This window comes from Herpailurus yagouaroundi, unplaced genomic scaffold (assembly GCF_014898765.1).
Source record: "Herpailurus yagouaroundi ecotype Mexico unplaced genomic scaffold, PumYag 77, whole genome shotgun sequence".
NCBI lineage: Eukaryota > Metazoa > Chordata > Mammalia > Carnivora > Felidae > Herpailurus > Herpailurus yagouaroundi.
In genome coordinates, this window is record NW_024412388.1 from 73,790,508 (window position 1) to 73,817,658 (window position 27,151).

A 27,151-nucleotide genomic window follows, 5' to 3' on the forward strand; every position below is an offset into this window, starting at 1 on the left:
TTAGTTCATTTTTTAAATTTTCAGTGCACTGTGTGAAGCTTCCACTTGTGGAGGAATTATCTGAGTTGCTTAGAAGGGACCTATTTATTTTAGCTTCTCTTTGGATTGTAAGTTTGATTCATAGTTCATCATTATTTCTAGAAACTGACTTTTTCTCATTTGTCTCTAAAATACCTCACTATTGGGTGACAGTATAGGTGTGAATGTCTTGTACATTACACTAACCAAGTGTTTATATTCAGATTTTACTGATTTTTTTTCCTTTCCATGTACACTAGCCTTCTATTATTGCTTTTAACCTATTTTGTATTTTAACCTTAATGTTAATGTGAATACATGCTGAGAGATATATCTTGTACTTTAAGCAAAATTAAATAAAATTAAGCCAAGATACCACATTGCTAATCTCTGTCTGTGGCTGTTCCATGCCTAGATTGCTCTATTCCTTAAATTCCCATGCCTATATTTAGATTCTAGGAAAGAGAGAAAGCATGCGAGCAAGCAAAAGCATGTAAAGGGTATTAGAAGTATGTGACTCTTTAGTTCTTATAGGTGCCTTATCTCTATATTTTCATAGCTGGAAATCCCTGGTTTTGAAATTGAAATGAACATGTATTCAAAGTTAAAAATTAGACTGTGTATGAGTGGGACAAAGGCAACTTCATTAGGTATTAAGTGAATAACCAACTCTTTTAAAATCTCATAGAATACTCATCGTATAATAGTTTTACTTTAAGTATTTTTGTGCCAAAATATTTTACCATATTTTTAAAGTATAAGTTTCTTTGAGCTATATAATACTGCAACATAAAAATTAAAAATTCTGTTAAGATATGTACTTAGAAGCATGCTAACTTCATGTTTATTTTACAGAGTGATAAATGGCTCAGAGGGGAAAAAAACAATAAGTCTTTTAAGTAGTTTTGCTTTTTTGAAATCATTGATAGTTTTAAACCTTTCTCCTAGATGCCAGGATAGAAGAATTTGTTTATGAGAAATTGGATAGAAAAGCTCCAAGTCGTATAAACAACCCAGAACTTTTGGGACAATATATGATTGATGCAGGGACTGAGTTTGGCCCAGGAACAGCTTATGGTAAGCAAAAGGCAAAAAGATCTGCTAAGTTAATAACTTTCCTTTTAGATTTTTTTACTACTTAGAGACATCATTAACATTTGCCAAATATTAGTAGACTCAATTTTAACTTCAAATTTTTTATGTTTAAATTTCAGATAAAGTGAGAAATACAGGTGACCAGTAAATATGTGCAATTCAATGTAATGTTTTTAGTATATATTATTCTGAGAATTCACATTAATCTTTTTAGATCTAAAAAGTTGAATGAATTAATTCCTTACTGGTACTGCCATTGAACCTTGCAACCTCTGTTACAGTACTTCTTTTGATATATTGTAATTTTGTTTACATGTCTTCTCTAGATGATTTCTTTAAAGCTTTCTTGAGAGCTTATTGATTTCTATAATAAAATGCCTGGCACATAGTGTTTGAACACATCACTAGTGCTTTCATTACACAATGATGTTGGTACCACAAAAATGTTAACAATGGTTATCTCTGGATAACTATTTGGATTACATGTTTGGATTACATTTCATTCTATTTTCTTCATGTAATTCAAATTTTCTATCATCATGCTTTATAGTTATGTCAGCTTTGCTGGTTGCTGTACTGACTTTTTAAATGTATAACTCTGAAGCTCATTATCCCTCAAATCTAATTTTCTCAGAATATGAGACTGTTTCAGATTTCTATAGCATCTTTTCCTATTGTTCATGGCTAAAAATTCTCTTTATTAAGACTTCTGCAAGAAATTGGTCTTTATGTGGGTATGAAATGGTAGGTAAATGATTTTCCTCATATAGTACTGATTTATAAAATAGTTACTAAATTCTGGAGCAAAATGAACTTAAAGTTTTAGTAGTTACCTTTATGTCAGAGGGAAATATCCTAAATACTGTATAATGAATGGCATTAATCCATTGACTGTTAGATATGCAACTGAAACTTTTACATTGTGGTTTTCAAAATGTACTTCTTTCAGAAGTCTGAAAATGCTTAAAATTTTTATAGTTCTATTTCTAAATTTTAACTATTTTGCAAAAATTTTACACATTAAACAGATTTTTTTGTGCCTGCTTGTGTCAGATGCAATTAGATGCTGGGAGTCATAAAGGGCATCCAGCCCTTACCTTCATCAAGCTGAAGGCCTAGTGGGACATGAACATTCAAAAGGAACATTTTTTCCTTTTTTAATCCACTTAGTTTGTTTTTACCCATAGTAATTCTATTAATCACTCTACCCTGATCATTGGAATTGGACTTTGTGAATCTATTTATTAGTAATTGATAGTAGCTAACAATTGAGTATTTCAGGCATTGGGCTTAACACTGCACAACATACTATTTCTGTAAATCTTCAGTTATATCCTACTTACAATATAAATTGTCTCCATTTTGAAGACAAAGAAACTGAGTCTTAGATTATATAATTCATCCATAATCCTACATCTAATAATTCAAATGGAGATATGTATCCAGACATGGCTCTCTTAACTACTGTGTTATATTATCCTCCTTGCCAATCAGATCTGATCTCATGCTAACATGTAGGAATCAAGATCCATGGAATTAAAATTTATTAGAGGTAGACCTGGGAGTAGAACCTTGGTCTTGTGGTTCCCTTTCATTTGCTCGATTTTCCACTGTACTTGTCCTATTTAAACATTAAGGTATATGTGTTACAAAACATGGCTTTTTCTTTAACCTAAGATGCAAATTTATACTATTATTTAGAGATACTTGAGGCCCATGCATTAATATAGAAACAGAAGACAAATTTTGACTTACTAAATATTTTAAGCATTAATGCTTTTCTAAACATACCTCCACTGTTTGAGCTATGACCATAAATACTTTTTAGTATATTTATTCTCTTGTGTTCCATTGGTTGAATTGGTACAATTAACTATGGTATGATAAGGACTTCACCTTTGTCATTTTTATTTAGATATTTATAGTCTTAAATTTACCTTTTAAAATAAAACTAACTACAGTTAATTCTATTTTATTTTTTACTTAAGTAAAGAAGTGACAACTAACTTTAAAGCAGATCAAATTGCTGATTTTATTTTCTGACATTACCAGAAAATGGTAAAAAAAGAAAAAAAAAACACAAAAAACCAAACAACACTTTTTTCCTTTGCAGGTAATGCCCTTATTAAATGTGGAGAAACACAAAAACGAATTGGAACAGCAGACAGAGAGCTGATTCAAACATCAGCCTTAAATTTTCTCACTCCTTTAAGAAACTTTATAGAAGGAGATTACAAAACAATTGCTGTGAGTTGGAAAATGTTCCCTTTTTTTAGTACAATATTAAGATATATAATTCCAGTTTTTAATGGATAATTTACCCTCTTATTGATCATGTAGATGTAGCAGATTAGAAAATTTAAATAATCTAGCTAGGTGCATATCCAGCAGAACACAAACCTAACCAAAATAAAGGACTCTTAAAGATATGTACTCTATTTTTGTGTCTCTGTAGTGTTATTGAGATTACTTTACATCAATTCTTGTCCATTACCAGCATTAAAATTTGTAGAGAAGTTCCTGGAATTATTATAAAAATATGGTACAAAATATCACGATAGTATAGACATGTAACTATTCATTTAAACTGGAAGCAAAAAACCTAATTATTGGAAGCTATATTTCTGGTTGTTCGACTTCCTGTTTTTTGCATCCCTAGAAGCCTCTTATCTTCTCTTCACACAGCTATGTTTTATTGCCAAAGAAATAAATATCACCTTCCCAAGCCTAGTATTATTTTTTGTTTGTTTGTTTCAGTGATGGAGAGTGGAGATCTAGGTGGATTTTTTTCCTAAGATTTTTGCAAGATTATTTTTTATTGTAAATACTACTTTAAACTTTAATTTGCAGATTTCTTATTACAATTTATTTCAGAAACTCAGTATGTTTACAATGAATTTGTCTGGGTAAAAAGTATTTCACCTGAGACAAAAGAAAAGCTACCAAGTTGAAAGATGATTTAAAAGATTAAATTGTCAATAGGATGAAATTTGATATATGAAATCTGGAATTCCACTTTGGAGTAGTAGAACTGCATTCACTGCTATGGCACATTAAGTGAACCTGCATAGTTCTTAAAGTAGATCACTTAAGGTATCAAGAAACTTTGCCCTAGGCCCATATCTCCTTTATCATAGGTATTTCCTAGATAGTCTGTTCGAAACATTCTCATCCTGGACAGTACTGACATTTTGAGTCAAGTAATTCTTTGTTGTGGGAGCCATACTGCATTGTAGGATATTTAGCAGCATCCTGGCTTCTACTCAGTAACACACCCACACCCCCAGTTGTGACAACCAAGAAGATAGAGCAAAATATTTCCTGGAGAGCAAAACCACAAGATATTAAAATTAATATTCGTTTGTTTCTGCCATCACCTGCCATCTTTCCCAGATTTTTCAAGCATCTAGAATGTCTCCATTGTTTTAAAATTGAAAACCATGAGAAAAAGGAATCAAGTGTCACTTCATAGTCAATTTTGTAATTCTAGATCTTTAGCAGATGATTCATATATTTAATGGAGAATAATACTTTAAATGTGTATGCTTTTTACTGGACGTTAGCATCATTAGCCTTTTTTTTTTCTTTTCTATATTTATAGAAAGAAAGGAAACTATTACAAAATAAGAGACTGGATTTGGATGCTGCGAAAACCAGACTAAAAAAGGCAAAAGCTGCAGAAACTAGAGCCTCAGTAAGTAGTATTTTTTAATAGAAAAACATTCTAGGTTGATAACTTTAAAATTTGTAAAATATTTTACTCCTGTACCATGCAAGCTATAGTTAATTATGAAGACTAGACTATGACTTTTAGTGTTTTTAAACAAACTTACCAGAGCTTAATGCATCCAAATCAATGCAGAATAGTTATATCAACAGGTAGTATTATTTCAGCAATATACCTGTTGCTAAAAAATAAAAATTGTGAGAGCTCCTAAAGCTGTATCATGTTCTTTAAATATCATCAGTAATGTTAGAAAATATTCTTTTGGAGATAGGGTTATTATCTTTGAAATAGAAAAACAAATAGTAATTAAGATTAGAAAGAATCAAATTTGAGATTGCTTGTGTGTGACGTAAAAATTAAACTGGACTCCTTTTCACATGTGAGTCAAACTGGCTAAAGGAGTTGTCACCAAGAATTCCAAAACCATTCAAACAGTGGCAGCATGGACTCCCAGGTGACTATTTTGCAGGGGAGGAAACTCATTTGGATACATAAGTTCTGGTATATTTTTCATAAAATCAACCTCAGTTTAGTCTTTTTAAATAGAGTGGGTTTATATTAAATGTAGTAATTTAATGATTTATGTATGTATATATTTATAACTTTATTGAAAGATTTTATTTATAAGCTTATTTAATCTAGTATTTATACTGTTTATATTTCCATTCCAAAGATTGGAGACATCAATCAGATTTGAGATTTATGCCTTTACGATAGTACAATGTAAACCGGTCTGAATTTATTAGAGAAGGCTAACAAATTCTTAACATATATTAAGGGATATGTTTTGTTAAGAGGCATGACATTCCCCCTGCCTTCTGATCCCAACTCAACTACCACTGTCCTCATCAAGAACCATTGCCTTAAGGAACATAAACCACAGTGCTGGCAGAAGTTGACTGTGGCTCTCTTGTTTTGGGAAAGAAGAGGTTGACATTTGGTTTACAGTAAAATTTAAAACTGGTAAAATTGGTATTGGGTTGTGATGTCTTATGAAATTACCCCAAAACCTTATATGAGCTGAATAAATTTTTTTCTAGAAAAATTTTTTTCTAGACAGCTCCTCTTTGGAAGACACTGTATTAGTTACTGCTGGAGAGCTATCTTTGACAGAACATTGAATCCAAATTCACTGGCTATTTCACCTCAGAATTTATTATGATGTCATCATCAAGAACACCCTAACTTCCCCAAACAGGCTTTTTGCAGAATAAGAACTTTAAAAATGAACATTGTAGGTGGCAAGAGACTCTAAATTAGGATTGGTTTCTAGTTGCTAATAAAAGATTTATGTGGTAAAGTATAAATTGATTTTTTTAAGATACTAATGTCATAATCAGGAAAAAAAAATGTTAAGATAAATAAGGATCATTTGGAAATAAGTGTTTGAACCAGAACAAAATCTCTTTATTCAAAATGCCTTCATGTGCCCAATAATGATTGTGGAATGAGAAGAATACTGTTGTCAAGTGTCAGTACAAAACTTTATTTTGTAGTGCTTACACAAGCACTATTACGGGATAATGACTGTGTCTACTTTTTTACCTGAAAAAGTTCCAGAAAACTCATAGATTTAACACTGTAAAGGTCCTTTAGTTATTCGAAATTATTTTGCCATTGCTATTAAAGTTTGTAAGAACTAAATATAATAGTAAACAAACTTTGAGAGATGTTTCTTTTGATGTATCCAGAAAAGATCTTGGCAATTTTTCTTTACTGAGTATTGTTGAGGGCAGAATTTTTTCCATGAGAAATTACATTTAAAATACCAAAGAGTATACAAATGACTTTATTGAACAATTTTATTTTTATACAACTTTTCTAGAATTTATATATTATGTAAAACAAATTTAACTATAGCCAAATATTTAAAATGTTAGTCCAAACAGAAATTCACATTTCCTGATTTCAGTTGTGTTCTTTTCCCCTAGATAACCAACTCCTTTTTCTTCCAACTTTATAGCAGTAAGTCTGAAATACTTTAGAAAGGAAAAGTCCTATTAGTTTGTTATTACATAAAACCTTGAGGCATGCCTATATTTTGTGATCTCTGGTGGAGGTTTGTTTTCTGTATTTCTCTTCTGTTTACTTGAAGAATACAGAAAAATAGAAACCACTAGGAATTTGCGGGGTTTTTTTCCTTCTTTGACCCATTTCCTCGTTCCTAGTTGGCAGCTTGAAGAGGTTATTCTAATCTCAGAATTTCTTTGATTTCACTTTATAAATCTCCATGTATTGTTTTGTGAGTAGTTATTTCTCTGCAAGTAAGATTTGGGACCTGTGTACCTGAAGACTTTTTTTTTTTAGCTTGTTTACTGGCTTCTTGTGACCTCTTTTTCAATTCTATATTTATCAAATGCTTATTTTCTATAACATGCTCTGCTGAGGAGTTCAGAGATAAATAATGCAAAATTTCTGCTGCCCTCAGTTCACAATATAGTCCACTAGATTGAACTTTTTGATGATGTTAGCCCTATCAGTGAGATATTTATGCCTGTATACAGTATTGCTACTTTACTAACTTGTATTTTATTAGTTAGCATGTTGAAGAATGGTAACGCAACATCAAAAGCTTTTCTCAAAAATATACCAGTTGAGCAGAAAGAAAACCTACTTGAATGTTTTATAATGAACAGAAACACAGTTTTGAAAATATTCTAAAACTTACATCATAAGTAGCAAAGGCAAATAAAATTTCTGCATTTAAATTATAAGGCACTTTATATAAGGCACTAAATAGCTTTATTTAGTTCTATATAAATTTTTTAAAATTATTTTAGACTACTGTTAATGGGAAGAAAAATCATCTGGTTTCAAAGCTAGTATTTCGAGGTTTAGACCTCACTTTTAGGTATACAAATACAGAAAATACATCTTCAAATAACACAGTATTATGAATGTCCCTCTGCCTGCTTAAGCATTTATTTTCACAGATGTCTAAATCTTTAATCTGTAAACTGAGCACCATCATATTACTTTAATCTTAATGTACACATATGAGAATTTAAAGCTTATTAAAAATATAAGGATTGACCTGCCTTTCATATTTCCTTAGGGTATGCCAAGACCTGGCTGAGGCTGACTGAAAAGAAAATGTGGTTAAAGGCATCATATATTCATAAAATAGAAATGATCTTTGAATAGGAAAATTGTGGGTAGGCAGAAGGGCTTTCATAGCTGAAAATTTAGTAAAAATTATAGGTAACTGCAGCAGTTTTTAAAGTGATGTTTCCTTAAATGATTCTAATTTAAAATCAAGCATCAACCATGTTTTTTGTCTTTAAAAATTTGTATCTTTTGGAAAATTTTGAATAGGTACCACTATGTGACATTCCATAGAGCAATATAGTTTATTGTGGGTTTTTTTTAAGTAGAAGACCATTTTTAAGCTCTCTTAATGCTTGTTTGTGTGTTCTTTATTGTGAAGAAGTAACTTGTTCCACTATGTTCATTGGTATAATGTGTTCTTTGTCTCTTACCTATGCACTTAAGCAACTAAACTCAGCTCGCCTTGAAGGAGATAACATTATGGTAAATTTCTCTTACATGCTCAACTTCCTGCATGTAAAATGGCTGAAGGTTTGTTGGCCTACTGTGTTTTCTACATACTCAGTAAAGTGCCTTCTCTTGCTATTATCTGCATGTAAAAGTCTAAAGTAGTCGAAGCCATGAATTCATTAGTCCAGCAAAAATCACAGGGAATACTAGCTGAAGTAATATTGGAACTTGAAGAAAATAAATTGTGTTCTAATTGCCAAATATTATTATCTATGCCAAATTCAGGTTTTAAAATATGAATTTATATATAAATATATAGTGCCTTTTATACCTAGTAATTAAGACATTAATTTGGCTGGCACTTTGCATTTTTACTTTTAGCAAAGAAAATTAACAAAATTTACTTAGAGAAAAGTGTAAGGTATACAGATTTACTTTGTTTCTTAGTATCTTTGATGTTTACCTTAACTTTCACCCAAACTCAACATTGAATTAATTTCTTCAGTTTCAGGCCAAGACACTCCACCTCCCCCTGATATTTTGGGTATTTTTATAGTAGCAAGGCCCATTCCCTATCCATTGCTAATTTACTTTGGAAAGCTTCAGGATATTAATTAATAGCCTTGGGTAAGAATTGGGAATGAGGCTTGTTCTATATATGTTGAGTCTGGCTTGAGGAAATTTTTGAGATGTTAGTAATTTTTAATTTTTAACAAAATGGAAATTCATAAAATCTGAATATAGCCCCAAAACTCATAAACATTAGCCAATAAAGATTTATAGATGTGGTGTTTGGCATTATACTGCTAGATAAATTACTTCCATAGAAGTGACATGGAATCTGTAGTACAGTTTATAATAAATTCACAGTCAGCTGTTTTTATTCCATTAGCATTGAGCTGAAGGGGGGAAAATGTCCGTGTAATCGGAAGGTTTATGTAAACAATATTTAAAATGCATTTTTGTTGTTTAAACTACTATGATCACCAAAGCCCTGGCTAAATCAGGGCTTTCCTTAGATAGCAAGAGAATGCATTCATTTATTTCCATTGTCCTGTTTGTAGGTGAATGAAAGTGTTAGACTATTTCAGTCATTGGTAATTGTCTATAGATCATAGGTTTTCTTTTATTTTAGGTAGAAGTATCCTAAACAGTTAGCAAGACTATGTTCCATTTATTAGGCATTTGTGTTACTACTGATGTCATCTACTTATATGTGTTTAACTCTGGTAATTTTAAACTATTTCTCAAGTATAATGTGCTCCACCAGTGGCTGTATCAATGTTCACTGTCTATTTATCCTTGCTTTATTTTAGTTTCCTAAAATTCTAGAATTTTAGACCTAAATGAGAAATTAGAAATTACTTAGTCTAAACCTCTCATTTTACAGATTAGAAAACTACAACTAAGAGGGGCTAAATAGTCCCAATTTTGGAAAACTATTACTCTTATTAATTTATAAAATTAGTATAAGATTCAAAAATTAACAGTATTGATACATATGAAGGCATACTTTCACAGTATATTAAACTATACTGATTCACTATTGTGTTAATGTGACTCCGGAAAAGGAGAGTGTGCCCTTTGAATTTAAAATAATTACATTTTTCTATACTAAGTTGTAGAAAATGTTAAATTCCAACTTTCTTTCATGCTGTATATTTTTCTCTAATTTTTAATGCTGGCTAGATTTGGGCAGAGGAAGTGACAAAAGTAAGTAAATTATTAAACTACAGAATTATGAAACAAGAATTTAATTGTCATTCATTCAGTAAATATTTCTTGGACAACAGCCAATAGGATAGGGCCAGTGACAGTCTTTGTTACTATATCTTTGTTACTTATAAAATCTGAAAATTATTATAGAAAGCTCAGATCTCTTTGGCTAGTAGTAGCTCCACAGAGCAGTAGAAGAATATTACAGAGATGTACTGTGCATACACTCTGATAAATACTAGATACATGCTACATTAAGTAGTAATATTTACAGTGCTTGCCAGGAAACAGTGTAAATACTTGGTTTACTTACGTGACAATTATGTAAAATATAGTTTACGCCATGTCTTGTATATTCAGAGATTGAATATATCGTCTGTCACACAAATGAGTTTCCTGGGTAACCAAAGCTTGTTCCTCCAGCACCAGAGCTAAGTCTTCTGTCACTTTAGTTGAAAACAGTTTTAAAATAGTATTTTACTGCTCCATTAGGTAAATATAGGATAGCATGTATTTAATTTCATTTACAGTTAGGGTCACTATTGTAAATGTACATTATTGTACTGTATAACAATTAGATCTGTTGTTTGTTTTTGAAGTATGTTGTCTCCTCCCTCAGTGTTGGACTGTCACTTAGAAGCCCCACATGACTGCTACTGCTACTAGTAGGCCCTCTTTCTGTATTTCCATTTCTCATTTTATCTAGGCTGGGAAATAATAAGCAAGAATGTAAGGAATAAAATTATGACTTTAGGCAGATTTGTTTCAAATGCTACTTAAGGTCTTCAGAAGCATTTTTTATTTACTCCTCATGTTCATGCCTACCAAAATTTGACCTCCAGATGAGGACAGTGCTGGAGATTAAGGGCCGGTGGTAACTGTGGCCCCTATTTTTTTTTTTTTCAAACTTTAACTTTTTATTTTTTGACTTTGTAGGAATGCTGACTATACAGTCTGCTCTCTGAATAGGTTATGGGGTTTTGACTCTATGAATTGGAAATTCAGTATGAAATGCTTGACTTCTTCCATCCTCTATTGTGAAATCCATTTGTCAGCTTAGTTATGTTTCTGCCATGGCCTCTGGTTGTTCCTGAACCTCTAGCATGAAAAGAGGGCAGAGTAACATGGAAGAGAATATAAGTTGAACAATGAAACCAGGGTCTCTTCCACTCTGGTTAGCAAACAGATACACCAAAAAATCTCTGATACTGCAGTCTCTGTGAGTTTGGGAAATATGTGATATATACAATGGGAAGAAGCCCATGAAACAAATATTTATAGTGTGTGTGTGTGTGTGTGTGTGTGTGTGTGTGTGTGTGTGTGTGTAACTTAAGAAAATATATCAAAATGGATTTAGGGAGATTTTTTCTTCCATACTCACTTCTGTCATTTTTATAATTTAAAAAATATATAATTTTAAAACTTCATATCTTCAAATGTTTTAAGATTTAAGCCTATAGAAAAAAATAACACTGAACAAAATTTCACAGCAAATGCCTCAAAAGCATAACCACCAAATTTCTAGCTTCTAGTTACCCAGTCCTGATATCACAGATCAACAAATTCTTGCCCTTTTTCCAAGTTACATCCTAAAAGAGTTCTTCTTGCTTCCCTAACCCAAGTTATGCTGTCATATACTCTGGCAGGAAAAGGTCTTTCCCCTAGAACTCTTTGTCTTAATTGTAAAATTCGTCAGGGAATGAGGTCTTCTGGAGGACAGAATAAAAATCCTTAAGTGTTTAAAGAAAGACAGTTCTTTCTTTAAACCCTTTTTATCTGTCTTTCTAATAGGGATCATTCTCTTCCTAAGTAAATGATGCCAAACCTATTTTAGATACCTCAGCCTTTTATATTAATTATTATGATCATTATATGTGTCAGCAGTAGAGATGGTTTGGGACGTCTGACTGCAGCTACCCCAGGCATACACTGAAACTTGTTCAAAAAATGGGATTCGTTTCCTTCCTGTCATTTACCTTTTCTAAATACAAAGTCTGAATTGTTCAAAGAATGACTTCCTAGGCTTTGCAACATGGTGCCTTTCTTCATAATGAAATCATTCAGTTTTCTCAAACACGGAAGACTGATCTCTTATCCTTTGTGAGATCATTTTATAACTTTTTTTACTCAGTGTCCTTAACTAAAACACTTCCACTTCATACTCAGACTTTCCAGTCCCTTAATCTATTATCTAGCTTACTTGTTTACACCTTGTATAGAAATACTGCTATTTAGTAGGCTTTTCTGCCCTTTCTACTAAAAGCCATTAAATCAAATTGTACTTTCACTAGTCTTGTTTACTTCTGAATTTCATTTATTTTGGGTTTATTATGGTAACTTCTTAAAACCGTTTTGTATTCAACCAAGCAGAACAATAAATAATGCAAATGTAACTCTGAAGTGATTGGTTTTCCTTAACACTTTACTTAGGAAGAATATTGATTGATTCTTTCCTTCTCCTGGGACTTTTTTCTGCTTCATACTGGCTTCTAGATGAAACTTGTAACTTCAGCTCTGTTATCAAAGCACCATGCATTCTGGTTTCAGCCAAGTAAAATTTAATTTTAACTTTTGAATTATTGAGTAATTCAAGCTCATTTCCATAAATCCAATCTAGTGGTCACTTCTTAGTCACTCTGCCAGGTCTGTTACCAGTGGGATGAAAATGGTTATAGCAACTGACTATTTTGCTTCCTTGTTGACTGGTTCACTAGGTTAACTATTGCCACCAAACGTTGACGGAGAGGAAGATGGGATGTGCAAGGAAAAAGTTTAGACCTAGTTTTTATACTTACTACAGTCTTAGAAATATTACTTGGATAGGTGGGGGGAGCTATTTATCCTGGAGAGGTAGTATAACATAACAGTATTAATGATATTCTCACCAATGATGATTCCCTGTGTGGGATAAGCTGAGTATTTTGAGTGAGATGTGAGATTTTATTTTTCTCCTCCTCACTTACTACCAACCAACTCTGGCTAAAGGTTTAAGATGTTTTTTATTGAGTATTTACTATTTTTATTGAGTTGATTTTTTAGTGAACTATTTTGTCCCAGCACTGAACCTGTATGAGAGGGTTGAAGCTAGTAGTAGTGGAGTGCTATTATATACACCTCTTTCCAGCCATGAGGTCAGTGACTTCACCTTGGTAGCTTGAAATGATGTGTGGTTGGAGTATTTGCACCATGAAAATCAGCACATTAGAACTCCCCCAACCCCAGCTAGTTTATCAGCACACTACTGATTAAAGGTCACCCATAACTTGCAGAAAAACCCTAGTACATCTTGTAGATAATAGTGATGCTTAAGCCATATAAAATGCAAAGTTTAGAAAGAAAACTAAAAAGTCACCCCTTATGCAAAAAGAGTTCCTTCTTAAGGAACCTAAGAACTATATGCCTAGAAACAGTATGTTTGATAACTAAACATAAGAGGTTAAAATCTAGGGCACCTGAGTGGCTCAGTCTGTTAAGTGTCTGACTTCAGCTCCGATCATGATGTCATGAGTTCAAGTCCCACATCAGGCTCTGCGCTGTCAGCTCAGAGCCTGCTCCTGATCCTCTGTCTCCCTCTCTATCCCATCCTCCCTCACGTGCTCTCTCTCAAAAGTAAACAAACATTAAAAAAAAGAGAGAGAGATTAAAATCTTATGGCTTTACTCTTAAGTTTTTTCATTTGAGATTAAAGTCTATCTTTAACTTCAAAATAAATTAACCATAGTAATAATTGAGAATTTTTTCAAATATACTTCTAAACTAATATTCTTAAGATTTTATAAAATGTTATGACCTTTTATATTGACATGACAAAATACATGACAGTATATTGACTGTCCCATAGTAGTGTTTCTAGGCTTTTATGTATATGTCATTAAACTTTGACATTAATAGATTTTTTTGAGTCAATTAATGGTAAGGAATACATTCTATCTAGATTGAGTAATATAGAAAAGCTGAGGTGTAGAGTTCAGGGAACAGTTTAAACTCAAAGCAGAATGAGAGCATTGCCAGCTCATCATTCAGGGTTTACCTGAGAGATTTGTAAACTGTCTAAACAAATGTACATAAAACGGACTAAGTCATTAAGCAAAATTCTAAAACTATATTCCAATTTAAGTCTGAACAGGAATTGAGAATAACCCAAAGTGAATTTGATCGTCAAGCAGAGATTACAAGACTTCTGTTAGAGGGAATCAGCAGTACGCACGTGAGTGTTCATTAACTGGAAGTTTGTTTGAAACAGAAGACTTTGATGGTCCTAAGGCACTTTGAGGGGGGAAAACTGAACTTCTTTTTCAGTCACTTATCAAGGAAAATTTAAATTGTGGCACTTTCCAAGATACATGGAATATTTTAAATTTTTGTTTATACTTCATCACCTAGTTCTCCCACTATCATTTGTTGGCCTTTATTGGCTACACGTTTTGTTCTTACACTGCTGACCAAGGTCAGTCTCAATAAGCCTTGTAGTAGAATGCTAGTTACTGGTGTTTTGCCATGAGTATATGTCGTGCTTTCTTGCCCCTTGGAATTTAACACTTTTAAGTAGATTATAGAACTGAGAAGTAACTGAAACTTTCCTTTACAGGCCCATCATCTCCGCTGTCTGAATGACTTTGTGGAAGCCCAGATGACTTATTATGCACAATGTTACCAGTACATGTTAGACCTCCAGAAACAACTAGGAAGGTGGTAATTTCCTTTTCACACATAAAACTCCTGATAAGAGAAGAAATTCAGATTTTTGCATATGAACTAATGATAGAGGTGAAGATTCAAAGAATTAAAGGCTTGTGTTAGCTTGCTTAAAATCAGATTTTTTTTTCTTAAGGAAAGTAATTGTCAGACTTGTGAGGTAGCAAAAACATTTTGAACTCTCCTGGCACCAAAAGTGTTTGAAGTTCACTTTTCTGTGCAATTAGTTTTTTGCAATTAGTTGAGGAAGATTAACTAGTTACATTGACACTTAATTTGCCCTTAGAGATCAGCTAGCTAATTTATACTTATTCATTACTCACTTGTTCACTGCTTAAAAAAAAAAAAAAAAAAAGTTTTGGAATAGTCTGTAAGACCTCAAGCCCATTGATGTTATTATTAAAAATCATATTTTAATATACTTTAAAGCAAAGTGATAATGTATAACATGCATAGCTCAGTCATTCATTCATCAGATATTTATTGAACACTTGCCATATACCAAGCACTGTTCTGTACTCTAGGATTATATCAGCACACAGAACAGGCAAAATTGCTTATCCTTATGGAGTTCACATTGTAAGGTTACACTGGAAATAAAATGATGTATAGGACAAACATGGTCTCTACAAGGTCTAGATGGAAATACCTAGGTATTTAAAGTCTAGCTAGAAATAAAGGCCATTGGGGGATGGGCCAGATGGCAAGTGGAAAGGTAGAAGTGTAGGTTCCTGCAAGGGACGTCTAACTGTGACTCATGTGGGTCTAGCAAAGTTTCACAAATGAAATTATTTTAGTGGAAATAATTTAGATGAAGAAAGGGGCAGGGACAACAAATATTCAGACAAAGGAAGAACACGCATGTAAAAAGGCCAGGGAAAAAGAGTAGTGTGGCAAGTTCAGGGAACTGACAGTAGTTCGTTCTGGCTAGAGTGTACATGGTGTTTGAGTTAAGGAATGGGATGGTAGATGAGGCTAGATGAGTGAAGCAGGGTCATGTCACCAATGTCCTGTAAAGTAAGTAATAGTAAGGAGTTTAAGATTTATATAGTGAGAAACCATTAAAGCAGGGAGTGGGTGATACATAATATTTGAAGGAAAAATATCAAGAGAAGATAATTTTAAGGAATAAGGTGGGGTTTTTTTTAAGTGGATTCAATATTCTTTTCTGCATAATCGTTTAAAACTGGGCTTAACATACAGAGAAAGACAGATACCATATGGTTTCACTCTTATGTGGATCCTGAGAAAATTAACAGGAACCCATGGGGGAGGGGAAGGAAAAAAAAAAAAAAAAAGATGTTAGAGTGGGAGAGAGCCAAAGCATAAGAGACTGTTGAGAACTGAGAGCAAACTGAGGGTTGATGGGGGGTGGGAGGGAGGAGAGGGTGGGTGATGGGTATTGAGGAGGGCACCTTTTGGGATGAGCACTGAGTGTTGTATGGAAACCAATTTGACAATAAATTTCATATATAAAAAAAAAAAAACTGGGCTTAAAACAATATTAGGCACATCCACAAAACCAATTTTAGATCTTAAAAATGAATCGTGGTCTGATACCATTGGTTATCCCAATAGGATTTACAGAAGATTTACACTTCTGTATATTTAAAGTTTTGTTAGTGGTGTTAAATACCTGAAAGCAGAACACCACTTTATCCCCACATCGTTACAACTATTTTAAGCCCAAGAAGCCTTAGTACTTTCTTTTCACTGTGTCCTGATACAGCAGAGGGGTTGCTGTTGTTACCATCTATACTTGCACTCTGCTTAAAGCCATACAAATGCTTGGAACTCTTCCATCCAAACAAAATGCTAGTTATTGCACTTTAGGGTAAGCTCAGACATTACCGTGAACTGAGTGCTGCTGTTCTGGGGAAGAAAGCCTGCCCTCAAAGAATTAGATTACTGGTAAGGACCAGTGATAGAGAGTGGGGGAGGGGGAGAGAGTTTAAAGTCTTTAATGTTGCAGGTTATGCTTTGTAAGAGTGTATAGAAGTATTCAGTTGCAGAACTTGACAAATCATCCAATTCCATGCTAATTCAGAAGGTATTTCTGAGAAGTAGAACCAGGTTATAAGAGCAGTGTTAGTAGCAGTAGTAGTAACTGAAAACAGTAGTCATTTAGGAAGGGCTCTAGTTGTCCCCAGGCACTCCTCTAGACACCTCATATGTAATGTTACAGTCCTCATACCTGTGAGGGTGGGTACCATTATCCACATTTTACAGATGAGGAAACAGAAGCACTAGTCACAAGGCTAGCAAATGTATTTTACTTTTAAATAATTAGAAGGTTTTAATACATCAAGCTACAGTAGCAGAAAGTCTATAGTTTTTAAAATATCAATAAAAGTTCTTAGAAGGTAAAAATGGTCTTTCAGGGTTTTTATTGTTGTTTGGTTGGAGGGATGGGTGTTGGGTGTTTTTCTTTTTACCATTAATTCCTCCAAAGTGACATAGGTAGAGGTCAGTGGTGAACAAAGGTTAATTATACTAGTAAATTTGAAAGTAAAATTCCATAGTTAGAGGCTTTAAAAACACGTGTGTATAAACACACTTATGTGGGGAAAGAGAGGTTTTTTTTTTGTTTTTAATCTTCAGAAATGTGTATATTTAACCACTACTGAGGAACTGAGTTCACTGAGCAAGAGATGCTAAGAAATGTGTTCCTAACTTTATAGTAAAACCTGAATTAGAAATTAGTTCTTTTTGTCATTAAAACCCTATTATCTATCAGAGAAACATTTGCTTTTAATTTTTAAAAATGCACTATTCCAGGCATGAAGGATACTGCGCAAACAAAACAGAGCAAATCCCTGTCTTCGTTGAACCTACATCTGTTTGGGGGCAGAGGGAAGTAGAAAATCGATATGGCTGTGAATTACATACTACATTAGAGGGTGATAAATGCTGTGAAGAAAAATAAGTGGAGAAGTGCCTTGGTTAGGGGTAAAGGTTTGCACTAGTTAGAGAAGACAGACCTGAAAGATGAGAGGAAGCAAACCATGCAGGCATCTGAGAAAAATTGCTCCAGGAGAGGGTACGGCAAGTACAAAACCCTGAAGCAGGAACATAGCTGTAATGTTCAAGCAACAGTGAGGAGGGCTCGGCTGGAGATGAATCGAGAAAACGGGAGAAAACGAAAACGGGAAGCTGGGACACATGGGGCTTTGGCCTTTATTCAGAGGTGAGAAGCCTTTGAGGGTTTTGCCCTGAAGAGTGACAGATTCAGCTAGCATCTAATAGGACTATTCTTGCTGCTCTGTTAAAGATAAATGCTAGAGGGCATGAGTGGAAGCACACAGAACTGTTTGGAGCTGATTGCAAACTTTTAGCCTATCCAGTCAGGAGATGATGGTGGCTTGGATCATGGTGAATGTGATAGATGTGGTAGAAATGATCAAACCCTGGGTACATTTTAGAGGTAGAACCAGCAGGATTTGCTGACAGACTTCATTTACATAGGGCTCAGAAGAGTTAAGAATTATTGCAGGTGTTTGGCCTTTGCAACTGAAAGAAGGGAGCTGTAGTTAATTAAAATGGGGAATGTCACAGGAGGAGGAGGTTGGGGTGGTAGATCACCCCAGTTTTACACCCGAAGCCCAATTTTAGACATAATGAAGTTTGAAATGTCTATTAAACATCTAAGTGGAGATGCCCAGTTTTAGGATATGCAGGTCTGGAGTTTGGAAGCTAAATTAGAGATACAAGTTAGAGAGTGGTCAGCATATCAGGGATGTTTAAGTCTCAGACTAGATGAAAGGTAGTAAATATAGGCAGAGAAAAGAAGAGGGCTAAGGGCTAAACCCTGAAGTACTCCAGCACAGCTAAGGAAGTGGCGGTAAGGAATGAACAGTAAGGTAAGATATAAACCAAGAGTGTGGCCTGGAAGTCAAGTGAGGAAGGTACAGGAAAGTGGAGGGAAAGGATCCACTGTGATCACTAGATATGTCAAGTGAAGTGAGGAATGTCAATAGACCATTGGATTAGAACATTGAAGTCCTTGCTGACCTTGACAAGAGTAGTTTTGGTAGAACAATAGGGCCAGATCATGTCTATAGTGTAAGAGAACAGAAGAGGAGGGACTATGATGGTAAGTTTAGATAAATCTTTCAAAGGAGTTCTAGTGTAAAGAGGAACAGAAAAATGAAGTAGTAGCTGGAGGAGAAAGTGGGTCTCGCAGATTTTTGTTTTTAAGATAGGAGAAATCAGAGCATGTTTGCAAGCTGATGAGAATGATACAGCACATAGAGAAATAAGATAGCATGGGAAAAGGAAGAATTACTAGCGTGATATCCTTGAGAGGTAAAAATGAGATTTTGTGCACAGGTGGAGAAATTAGCCACAGAAGCATAGACAGCTCATCTGTAGTAAGAGGAGAGATGACCACAAACACGTAGATGTGTCCTGATTGTTCTTTTTCTTCTCTGTGAGAAAGGAAACAGCTCATCAACCGAGTATAAGGTTAGAGGAGAAATTGCTAGAATTTTGAGGATGGATGAAAGTGTATGAAATATTAGAAGAATGGAAAGTGAATGGACTTAGAGAAATGTATAGTAATTGCTAAGCAGCATTGTGGACCCACTTGAGGTTCCTACTCATAAATTGAGGGCAAGGCCAGACAACATGGTTTTGTACTTTTCTCCTCTCAACAGTAAATAACATGGATACTGAGTAGGTTCATAGATTTTTACCAAATGAGTAATTTAAAGTGAGGAATATAGGAGATGAAGACGTATGCAAGGGAGTGATTATAGTAATTACCATGGCCATGAAGGACGTATTAGTAGGACCATAGATCCACTATAGACTTGTTGGAGAGTACTGGGGGAAAAAAGGATGATGGTCAGACAATGGGATGTTGGAAATTATTATTGCAAGGGTTATAGTTTTTGGAATTAATGAGGTCTAGATGAGGCAGTAGAAATGGGTGGCTGAACTACAGGATCAGGTACAGAAAGAGAAGATACCATGGATCTGAAAAGGCAAAGTGTTGGAAGAATTGTCTCTATGGATATTATAATCACCAGGTGAGATACAGTATCTGTGAGCCAGGAACTAAAATCTTGTAGAAATGGAGAAGGGAATGAAACATCCATAGATGATGGCAACAAGAGATGATGGGTAGTAAAGAGTCAAATAACCTGAAATTCCAAGATTGGGCGAGATTGGTTAGAAGAGTGTAGAAATGGTAATGAGGACCATACAACTCCTACTCCATCCACTTGTAGACTCAATAAGTATGAAAAATAAACACAAGCATAAGAGGGTGAAGGAAGGTTTAGAGAAGAGGTTATGAGACTAACGAGAATTGTGTTGTTGGCTGACTGATTTCCAGATGGCACAGTGGTCATAAAGAGAAGAAGGAAGTTGTGTTTTATTTAGGGATGAATTTCACCCATCTTACCAGATGAGACCTTTTATATTTATTAAAATTTAAATATGAATTTTCATAGGAAATTTTCAACCTTAGAAATGGCTGGATGAGAATGAATATAGGCCAGCCATTTGATGCTCTTTTCCATGTAGTATTGGAGAAACAGTAGCTTTACACTAAATGGAAAATTTTAATTATCTTTAAAATATTTACAAGCACATTTGTCACAGAAATTTCAGTAACTTCTTTTTAAAAAAAATTTTTTTTTAATGTTTTATTTTTTCGAGAGAGAGACAAGAGTGTGAGCAGGCAGAGAGAGAGGGAGACTCAGAATCTGAAGCAGGCTCCAGGCTCTGAGCTGTCAGCACAGAGCCCAACGCGGGGCTTGAACTCACGAACCATGAGATCTATACCTGAGCTGGAGTTGGACGCTTAACCAACTGAGCCCCCGAGGCATCCCTAGATTTCACTAGTTTCTAATAAAACTTTACTATTTTTCCCCTACAAAAAATACAAGACAGAATGAGCTTGTGAAATTTGCCCTATTCTCCCATCGAGTCTTCATTATGGTAATTATTACTCATAACGTAGTATTTGTATGTCCATGTCCTTCCCTTGTGTATATGTCCATAAAGGAAGGGTATTGTTTCATCCTTGTGTCTTTAGCTTGTGGTAGTGATGTTGGACATGTAGATTTTCCATAAATATTTGTCATTTGCACGAATAGGAAAGTGTGATTGGATCAGTTTTATAAAGAGAGTTTGGTTATTCAAATATTTCTCAAAGAATTAACTTGAGAAAACTTCACTCTTGTGGTGGTATCTAGTATAGAAGTGTTATTCATTGATATTTTTATTTAACAATTCATAAAGGCAAGAAAAGATTAATAAAACATACTAGTAGAAGTTTTTTGGAAGTGTTTTAAGGATAAACTCATTTTTTTCTGGAAATAGCATGTTTTTGGGGGGGGTATTTTGTTTTTAAACTTCAAGTTTATAATTGTAAAGACAGCTTTGAAAAAAAACTTCCAAGTACTTATATTTGAAAACCACCTGCATGGGGCGCTTGGGTGGCTCAGTCGGTTAAGCGTCCAACTTTGGCTCAGGTCATGATCTCGCGGTTCATGAGTTCAGGTTCCACATCAGTCTCTGTGCTGACAGTTCAGAGCCTGGAGCCTGCTTCAGATTCTATGTCTTCCTCTCTATGGCCTAAGAGGCATAAGTTAGTTAGGGTACTTTGCTATTAAAATATTACATCTGTAAATCTTTAGCCAAAGTGGAAGTTGGTAGAAAGTAAACACTGCCACCAAGTGGCGGTATTCAGAAGCTATAGTCACTTGGAAATTGATAATTGGCCATTTTTTTCCAACAGTTTTCCATCCAATTATTGTAACAACAATCAGACTTCTGTGGCACCTGCACCATCTGCTTCATCAAATGTGATTGGTTCTTCTGCCTTGACTTCAACAAGTGGTCTGGTAATCACCTCCCCTTCCAACCTCATTGACCTTAAGGAGTGCAGTGGCAGCAGGAAGGCCAGGGTTCTGTATGATTATGATGCTGCAAACAGTAGTGAATTATCACTTCTGGCAGATGAGGTGAGTAATATATGGGTTTAACAAGAAAACTATCATAGATTGACATACCTTCTAGTATTATAATAAAATGCAAATTCTTTATTACTTCTTGGGAAATAGTTTATCATGAATGCTTTCATAGATTTAAGATGGTTATATCAACATTTTATAAAAATTTTAACTACTATTCTTTAATAGAATAGCACAGATTTAAAGTTTTTAACTGCTAAATAACTAGAAAATTTCTAAAACTGCCTCTAATAAAATCCTTTATCTTTCAGCAAAATTAATAATGTTTAAAGAATTTTGATAATGAATAGCTTAAACAAGTTACAAATGTTTATTTTCTAACATAGTTAATAACTGGAACTATTTTATTTTGTAGGTGATCACTGTGTTCAGTGTCGTTGGAATGGATTCAGACTGGCTAATGGGGGAAAGGGGAAATCAGAAGGGCAGGGTACCAATTACCTACTTAGAACTGCTCAATTAAATAGGTGGACTATGGAAAGATTACCCATCATGACACCAGTATTTATATACAATTAACTCTGAATAAAGCAGGTTTAAGTATCTTCCATGTTAATGTTCTTAGGAGACTGAAAAGAAATACCAGCCATCAGAAACCAGCCTTTCTGCCAGTGAAATTGCATGGTAAATATTTCATTACAGAATTTATGTTAGTGCTTTCATGCCAAGAATGTTTTCTTACAAAGTTCCCTTTCTACTGAGTTTCACTAATAAGCAGCTTCTACTTTTGAGCTCCAACTTAAAGCAGAAGAACTGTTTTCTACTGAATTTTTTCATTAATGGCAAGCTTTTTCTTTTATGTAAAATAAATTTATTGTGAATTGATATCAGTGACTCATTTATTAGGTATAATTTAATAGCCAAAGAATAAAATTAAAATTTGTTTTAAACTGTTGGTTTTAAAAGAGCTCTAGGGCGTAAGCCTCTTTTGTGAAAAATATAATATTTCTGAATGTTTCCATAAACAGAAATGCAGTTAATCTACCATGTTTACCTTGTTTTCCAACAGAAATGGAGTGATTTCAATATTGTATCTCAATGGTTTATTTTGGAGGTTTGGTGTGGGGGGAGGTGGTTATTAAACACTACTGAATGATTTCTTTTAAATTTAAGAACAACTAGTCCTTGAAATCCTTGAAAAGGATTACCATATTTCTCTGGTATGTATTTCGTTAAGGTTCTAAAACATCTGGAACAAGTTCAATTTGCTAAACAATGCTTTTAAGATTGTTTAATTAGCACAATTTAATGCATAATCAGAACTGGATCTGTTAAGAACATATTTCAGTAAAGAGAATGTGTTCTTATGGAACAACAAATTCTTATCAAAATATTGATTAGTGCAACTACACTCATTATAGAGGAAAATTGCATACAAACAATACATTTTTGGTTACTCAATTTACTAATAAAATTTTGAATATTTATTAATGAACTTAGGTTATCTTGATCAGGATCTCCGGTTGTGAAACACACTTACAGTCAGAAAATTGCTGTTTGGAGCATTGCTATGAATCAGCAGATTGTTTCCATGTTAGGACTTCTGCATTCATCCTCATTCGTTCATTCATCAAACATTTGTTTGAGGGCCAGGCACTATGTTGATCAGCTGGGGATACTACCCTGAACAAGATGCACAGTCCTTCCCCCTGCAGACCTTAAGTAAGTAAATAGGCAGTTGCCATATAACAGAATCCATGTCATGATAGAAGGAATGCAGGGTGTTGTGTTTGAGACCTTTTGAGTCACTTAATTTGGATTTGGGGAGTGGGAGATGGTATGGAGGGGAAGTGTTCGAGGCAGAGGGAAAAAGAGCCTCGAGCCAAGAGAATGTGACACGTTCTGACAATTGAAAGGAGTTCAGTCTGGCTTACTCGTGAAGTGCAAAAATGTAGTTCATTTCTTCAGGGAATGTTAATGCATTAAAACACTTTTTGGTACTTTAAAAAATGAACACATAACACAAAAAGTATTTTCAAATTTATTTAAGAGCTCCTAATCAGAACTTTGTCAACATGTTGATAATAATTTAGCCCACAGTCCAAACTGTAACAGTAGTTGTTACCCTTTTATTTCTGTGCTGAGACACATTGCTCTACAATTTTATAATTGTACAAAGACACTTTGATTCACACTGTGAATCGCCATACTCGTAACCCTAACAGGTGTTCAAGCTGGTTAGTTAGCTATAGCACCAGCCAAGTGAGTGAACTTTTTCTTTCCCCAGAAGGGAAGTCTGTAGCCAGCCGAGAGTACCATCTTTTATGTTACATCAGTCCAGGTTTAGGATTTAGGAGATCATAGAAAAAATCTAGGTCAACTTAAACAGCAACTGGAAGTGAAGTTTATGAGAAGTAGAGTAGTCAAGGAGAAAAAGTATGCATACTGGAGTGAAACCACCCTGAGTTCAAATCCAGTCTTCCTCATATCCTGTGCTCTTTGAGCTTCAATATTATATAAACTGTTGCTTCCTTTTTAGTAAAATAGGGATAATAGTTATGCCACCTTAAGGTTATTGTGAGGATTATATAGCAAATGTTAACTTGTGTGGTAAGTCTTTTTTAGGGAAAAGTTTGACACATAGTAGAAACATTCTGTAAATACCAGTTTCCCTTTGTTAGCCCCCATAGCTTCCTGACCAATCCAGACTATAGGCCTTGTTTATGACTGTGTACCAGAGATACCTTTTATATCCAAGCTCTGTTCTACTTACCTGTATCCTCTACCCCCTTTAAATCACACCTAGATCTAGGTTTAACCTCACCAGAGCATAAGTTTTATCAGAACCTTTTGTTTTCCATCAAATGAATGTTGACTATAGTAATCCAATAATGTTAGTAACCTTCAATAATGTTAAGGTCCAAAGGCTTCTAGTGCCTTTGTCTACCACAAATCCACCATAATATATGGGCTTGTTCTCATGTTCATTGCTTTTTATGTTAAAGGGGTTTTGTTTGGTGGTTTGGGAGGTTTTTTTGGTTTTGTTTTTTGTGGGTTTTTGGTTTTGGCTTTGACTTATGAAGTCATAAGTTTGATTTTTACTCAGGTAAAAGCCCATAAAGTTTCTTAGACATAGAAGAAAAGCTTGGGAAGCCTAATAATTTATGGTGCAATTTAAAATTATTTAAATAAGCTCTGTGGCCCAGAGCTTAAAGGTATAGTAACGTGAAAGATGCACATACGAATGATGTAATAAACTTGGAAATAATTGTAGGCTCTTTTACAGACTCAACAAAATTACAGGATTGCCTCTACATCTGTTCTCAAAGTAATCTAACCTGAAAGGTCATGGTGTTAAATCTTTTTTTATGGTGCTAAATCAGAAAAACTGATACATTAGAACATTAGGTCCCAGAAATGGGAATGTGCCTCATTCTGTGTAACAGGAGAAATAAGAAACCTGAGGCTAGGGTCACCAGTGGGTTCGAGTCCATCCACACAGTCTACTGTTACCCACTAGGACAAAAGAACAGAATGTGAATGGAGGAGCTGATACGGGAGCACCTTTCTGAGATACTGTGGGAGAGGTGACAAGTGCAGGACAAGAAGCAACAGCTCCGTTTACCCAGAGGCTCAGCTCACCTCCATGCTTTGTTGACAGGATTCCTCAAAAATCTCTTCCCTGCCTCCCAAATGCTTAAAATTTTGAGGTCTGTGTTGCCTAGTATGTAACACTTGAAGCCTGAGTAAGGAGCCATAATAGCTAGCTAGCTTTGCCTCAGCCCCTCCCCCAGATGATTAAATGGCTGTTACCTTGTGCCCTTCCTCCCACATTATCCTAATTAGAAAGTCTGCTCAGTTAGGGCGCAGTGGTTCTCAGTGTGAGACCCTAAGATGCAATATCAGCATCACCTAGGGACTTGTCTAAAATGCTAATTCGTATTTCCAAGTACTTTCTTTGTACTTAATTTTTTGTCTTGAAGGGGCTATAGAACTGGTCTTAGTTCTTTCATGTAACATTTTTAAAAAATAGTTTTAAGACAAAAATTGTCTTTATTCTAGCACTATCATAATTTTAATTATATATAGAGTTACTTTTATAATTTAATATATATCTGTCAATCTACAATATAGGCTCTCTGAGATAGAGGCTATAATTCTTTTGATCACAAATTTCCAACAATACAAGACCTAGCACGTTTTATGTACTCAATAAATACTTGTCAAATGAAAGGGGGGGAAAGGCAATTCGTAAGCCTTATCTGAGATCCACTGAATTAAACCCAGGGGGTAAGGCCCCGCAATCTGTTTTTGTGAGTTTGAGAACCACCTCAGTAGAACAAAAAACTTGCCTTTCACCTTCAGGTACTCTTTGACATCACTTGAGAAATTTTCCCTGCCTTCTGTACTGTCACCCAGCACTGTTCTCAAGGGTAGAGGCACCTTGCTGGGCTCTGTTACAAGTGGGTGAGATAAAGGTATGCTTAGTGTGTGCAAGGGAAATCTTGCTTGGAATGCCAGTTCTTGGTTGCTGTGGAAGGTTTCTTAGGAATGAATCCCTTAGTCTGAAGAAGGGTAAGCTCTACGACCACCCACATTTCCACTTAAACACAGTCACAGTTTGACATCAAAGCACCCTGACAAGCCATTAAAGCAGTTTCAGACTAATGTTTACATCCCTGTGCCTCAGGTTACTAAGCTCCACTCTCATTCCTACTTCACAGGAGACTTTTTGAGAATTGTTAATGCTTTTTTAATAATACAAGTCATAGATGTGTTGGTAAAAAGGGGAAAAAAATGAAAATTTAGTTTGAAAGATAAAAATCACCTATCATCCCACCATCCGGGAGGACTGTTATTGAGGTATATAGCCTTCCAGACTCTTTTGTGCATTTATACATTTTTTTTTAATTGGAATCAAGTTGTACGTACTGTTTTGTAACTTTTTTTCACTTGACAATACCATAACTATCCTGCTGTGTTGAATCTATTTCTACATCTTTTTTAATGGCTGCACAGTATGCCATCGTATGTGCCACATTTTATTAAACTATTGTTGACTTTTAGGCTGTTTCCAATTTTTCACTAATAAACTGCTCTAAAGAACATTGTGTTGCTAAATCTTTTATGTGTTCTTAATATTTCTTTAAGATGAATACTTGGAATTGCTAGTGGAGAGAATATGCCAGTTTTTAAAAGCTTTTGTTACTGCCACTTTGCCCCCTAGAAAACACCAATTTACACTTCTATCAGTAGTACGTAAAAGAATACTGTTTCTTTTTGGAGGGCTTCCAACTAAAGATTCTTAGGGCCTTCAGTTTAAAACTGAAGTGTAAGAGGAAGGTAAAATGACCCTGCAAAATTAAGATCAGTCTTAAATTATTCCAATGTGACGTCATTTACTGTTCTACTTTCTATTATGTGTTTTGTAATCCTTTGGGAATGTTTGTAGTACTAGCTTGCTCCTTTAATTCAATCT

The 27,151-nt window shown here is 34.5% G+C and overlaps 1 protein-coding gene across 5 annotated transcripts in view; it reads left to right on the top strand.

The window, feature by feature from the left end:
- The window catches only part of SH3GLB1 (SH3 domain containing GRB2 like, endophilin B1), a 39,606-nt gene extending 12,828 nt beyond the window's left edge, over nucleotides 1-26,778 (top strand). The window contains exons 3-11 of one of the 5 annotated variants that reach the window (XM_040470866.1): nucleotides 967-1,095; nucleotides 3,227-3,360; nucleotides 4,715-4,807; nucleotides 8,333-8,419; nucleotides 10,028-10,051; nucleotides 14,172-14,261; nucleotides 14,643-14,743; nucleotides 21,498-21,723; nucleotides 22,088-26,778. In XM_040470866.1, the coding sequence (XP_040326800.1) occupies nucleotides 967-1,095; nucleotides 3,227-3,360; nucleotides 4,715-4,807; nucleotides 8,333-8,419; nucleotides 10,028-10,051; nucleotides 14,172-14,261; nucleotides 14,643-14,743; nucleotides 21,498-21,723; nucleotides 22,088-22,195 (992 nt within the window). In that variant the 3' untranslated portion in view covers nucleotides 22,196-26,778. The remainder of the gene's footprint in view (nucleotides 1-966; nucleotides 1,096-3,226; nucleotides 3,361-4,714; nucleotides 4,808-8,332; nucleotides 8,420-10,027; nucleotides 10,052-14,171; nucleotides 14,262-14,642; nucleotides 14,744-21,497; nucleotides 21,724-22,087) is intronic. The other 4 variants (XM_040470868.1, XM_040470867.1, XM_040470869.1 and 1 more) reach the window with 4 other exon arrangements.
- Nucleotides 26,779-27,151: the final 373 nt, after the last annotated feature.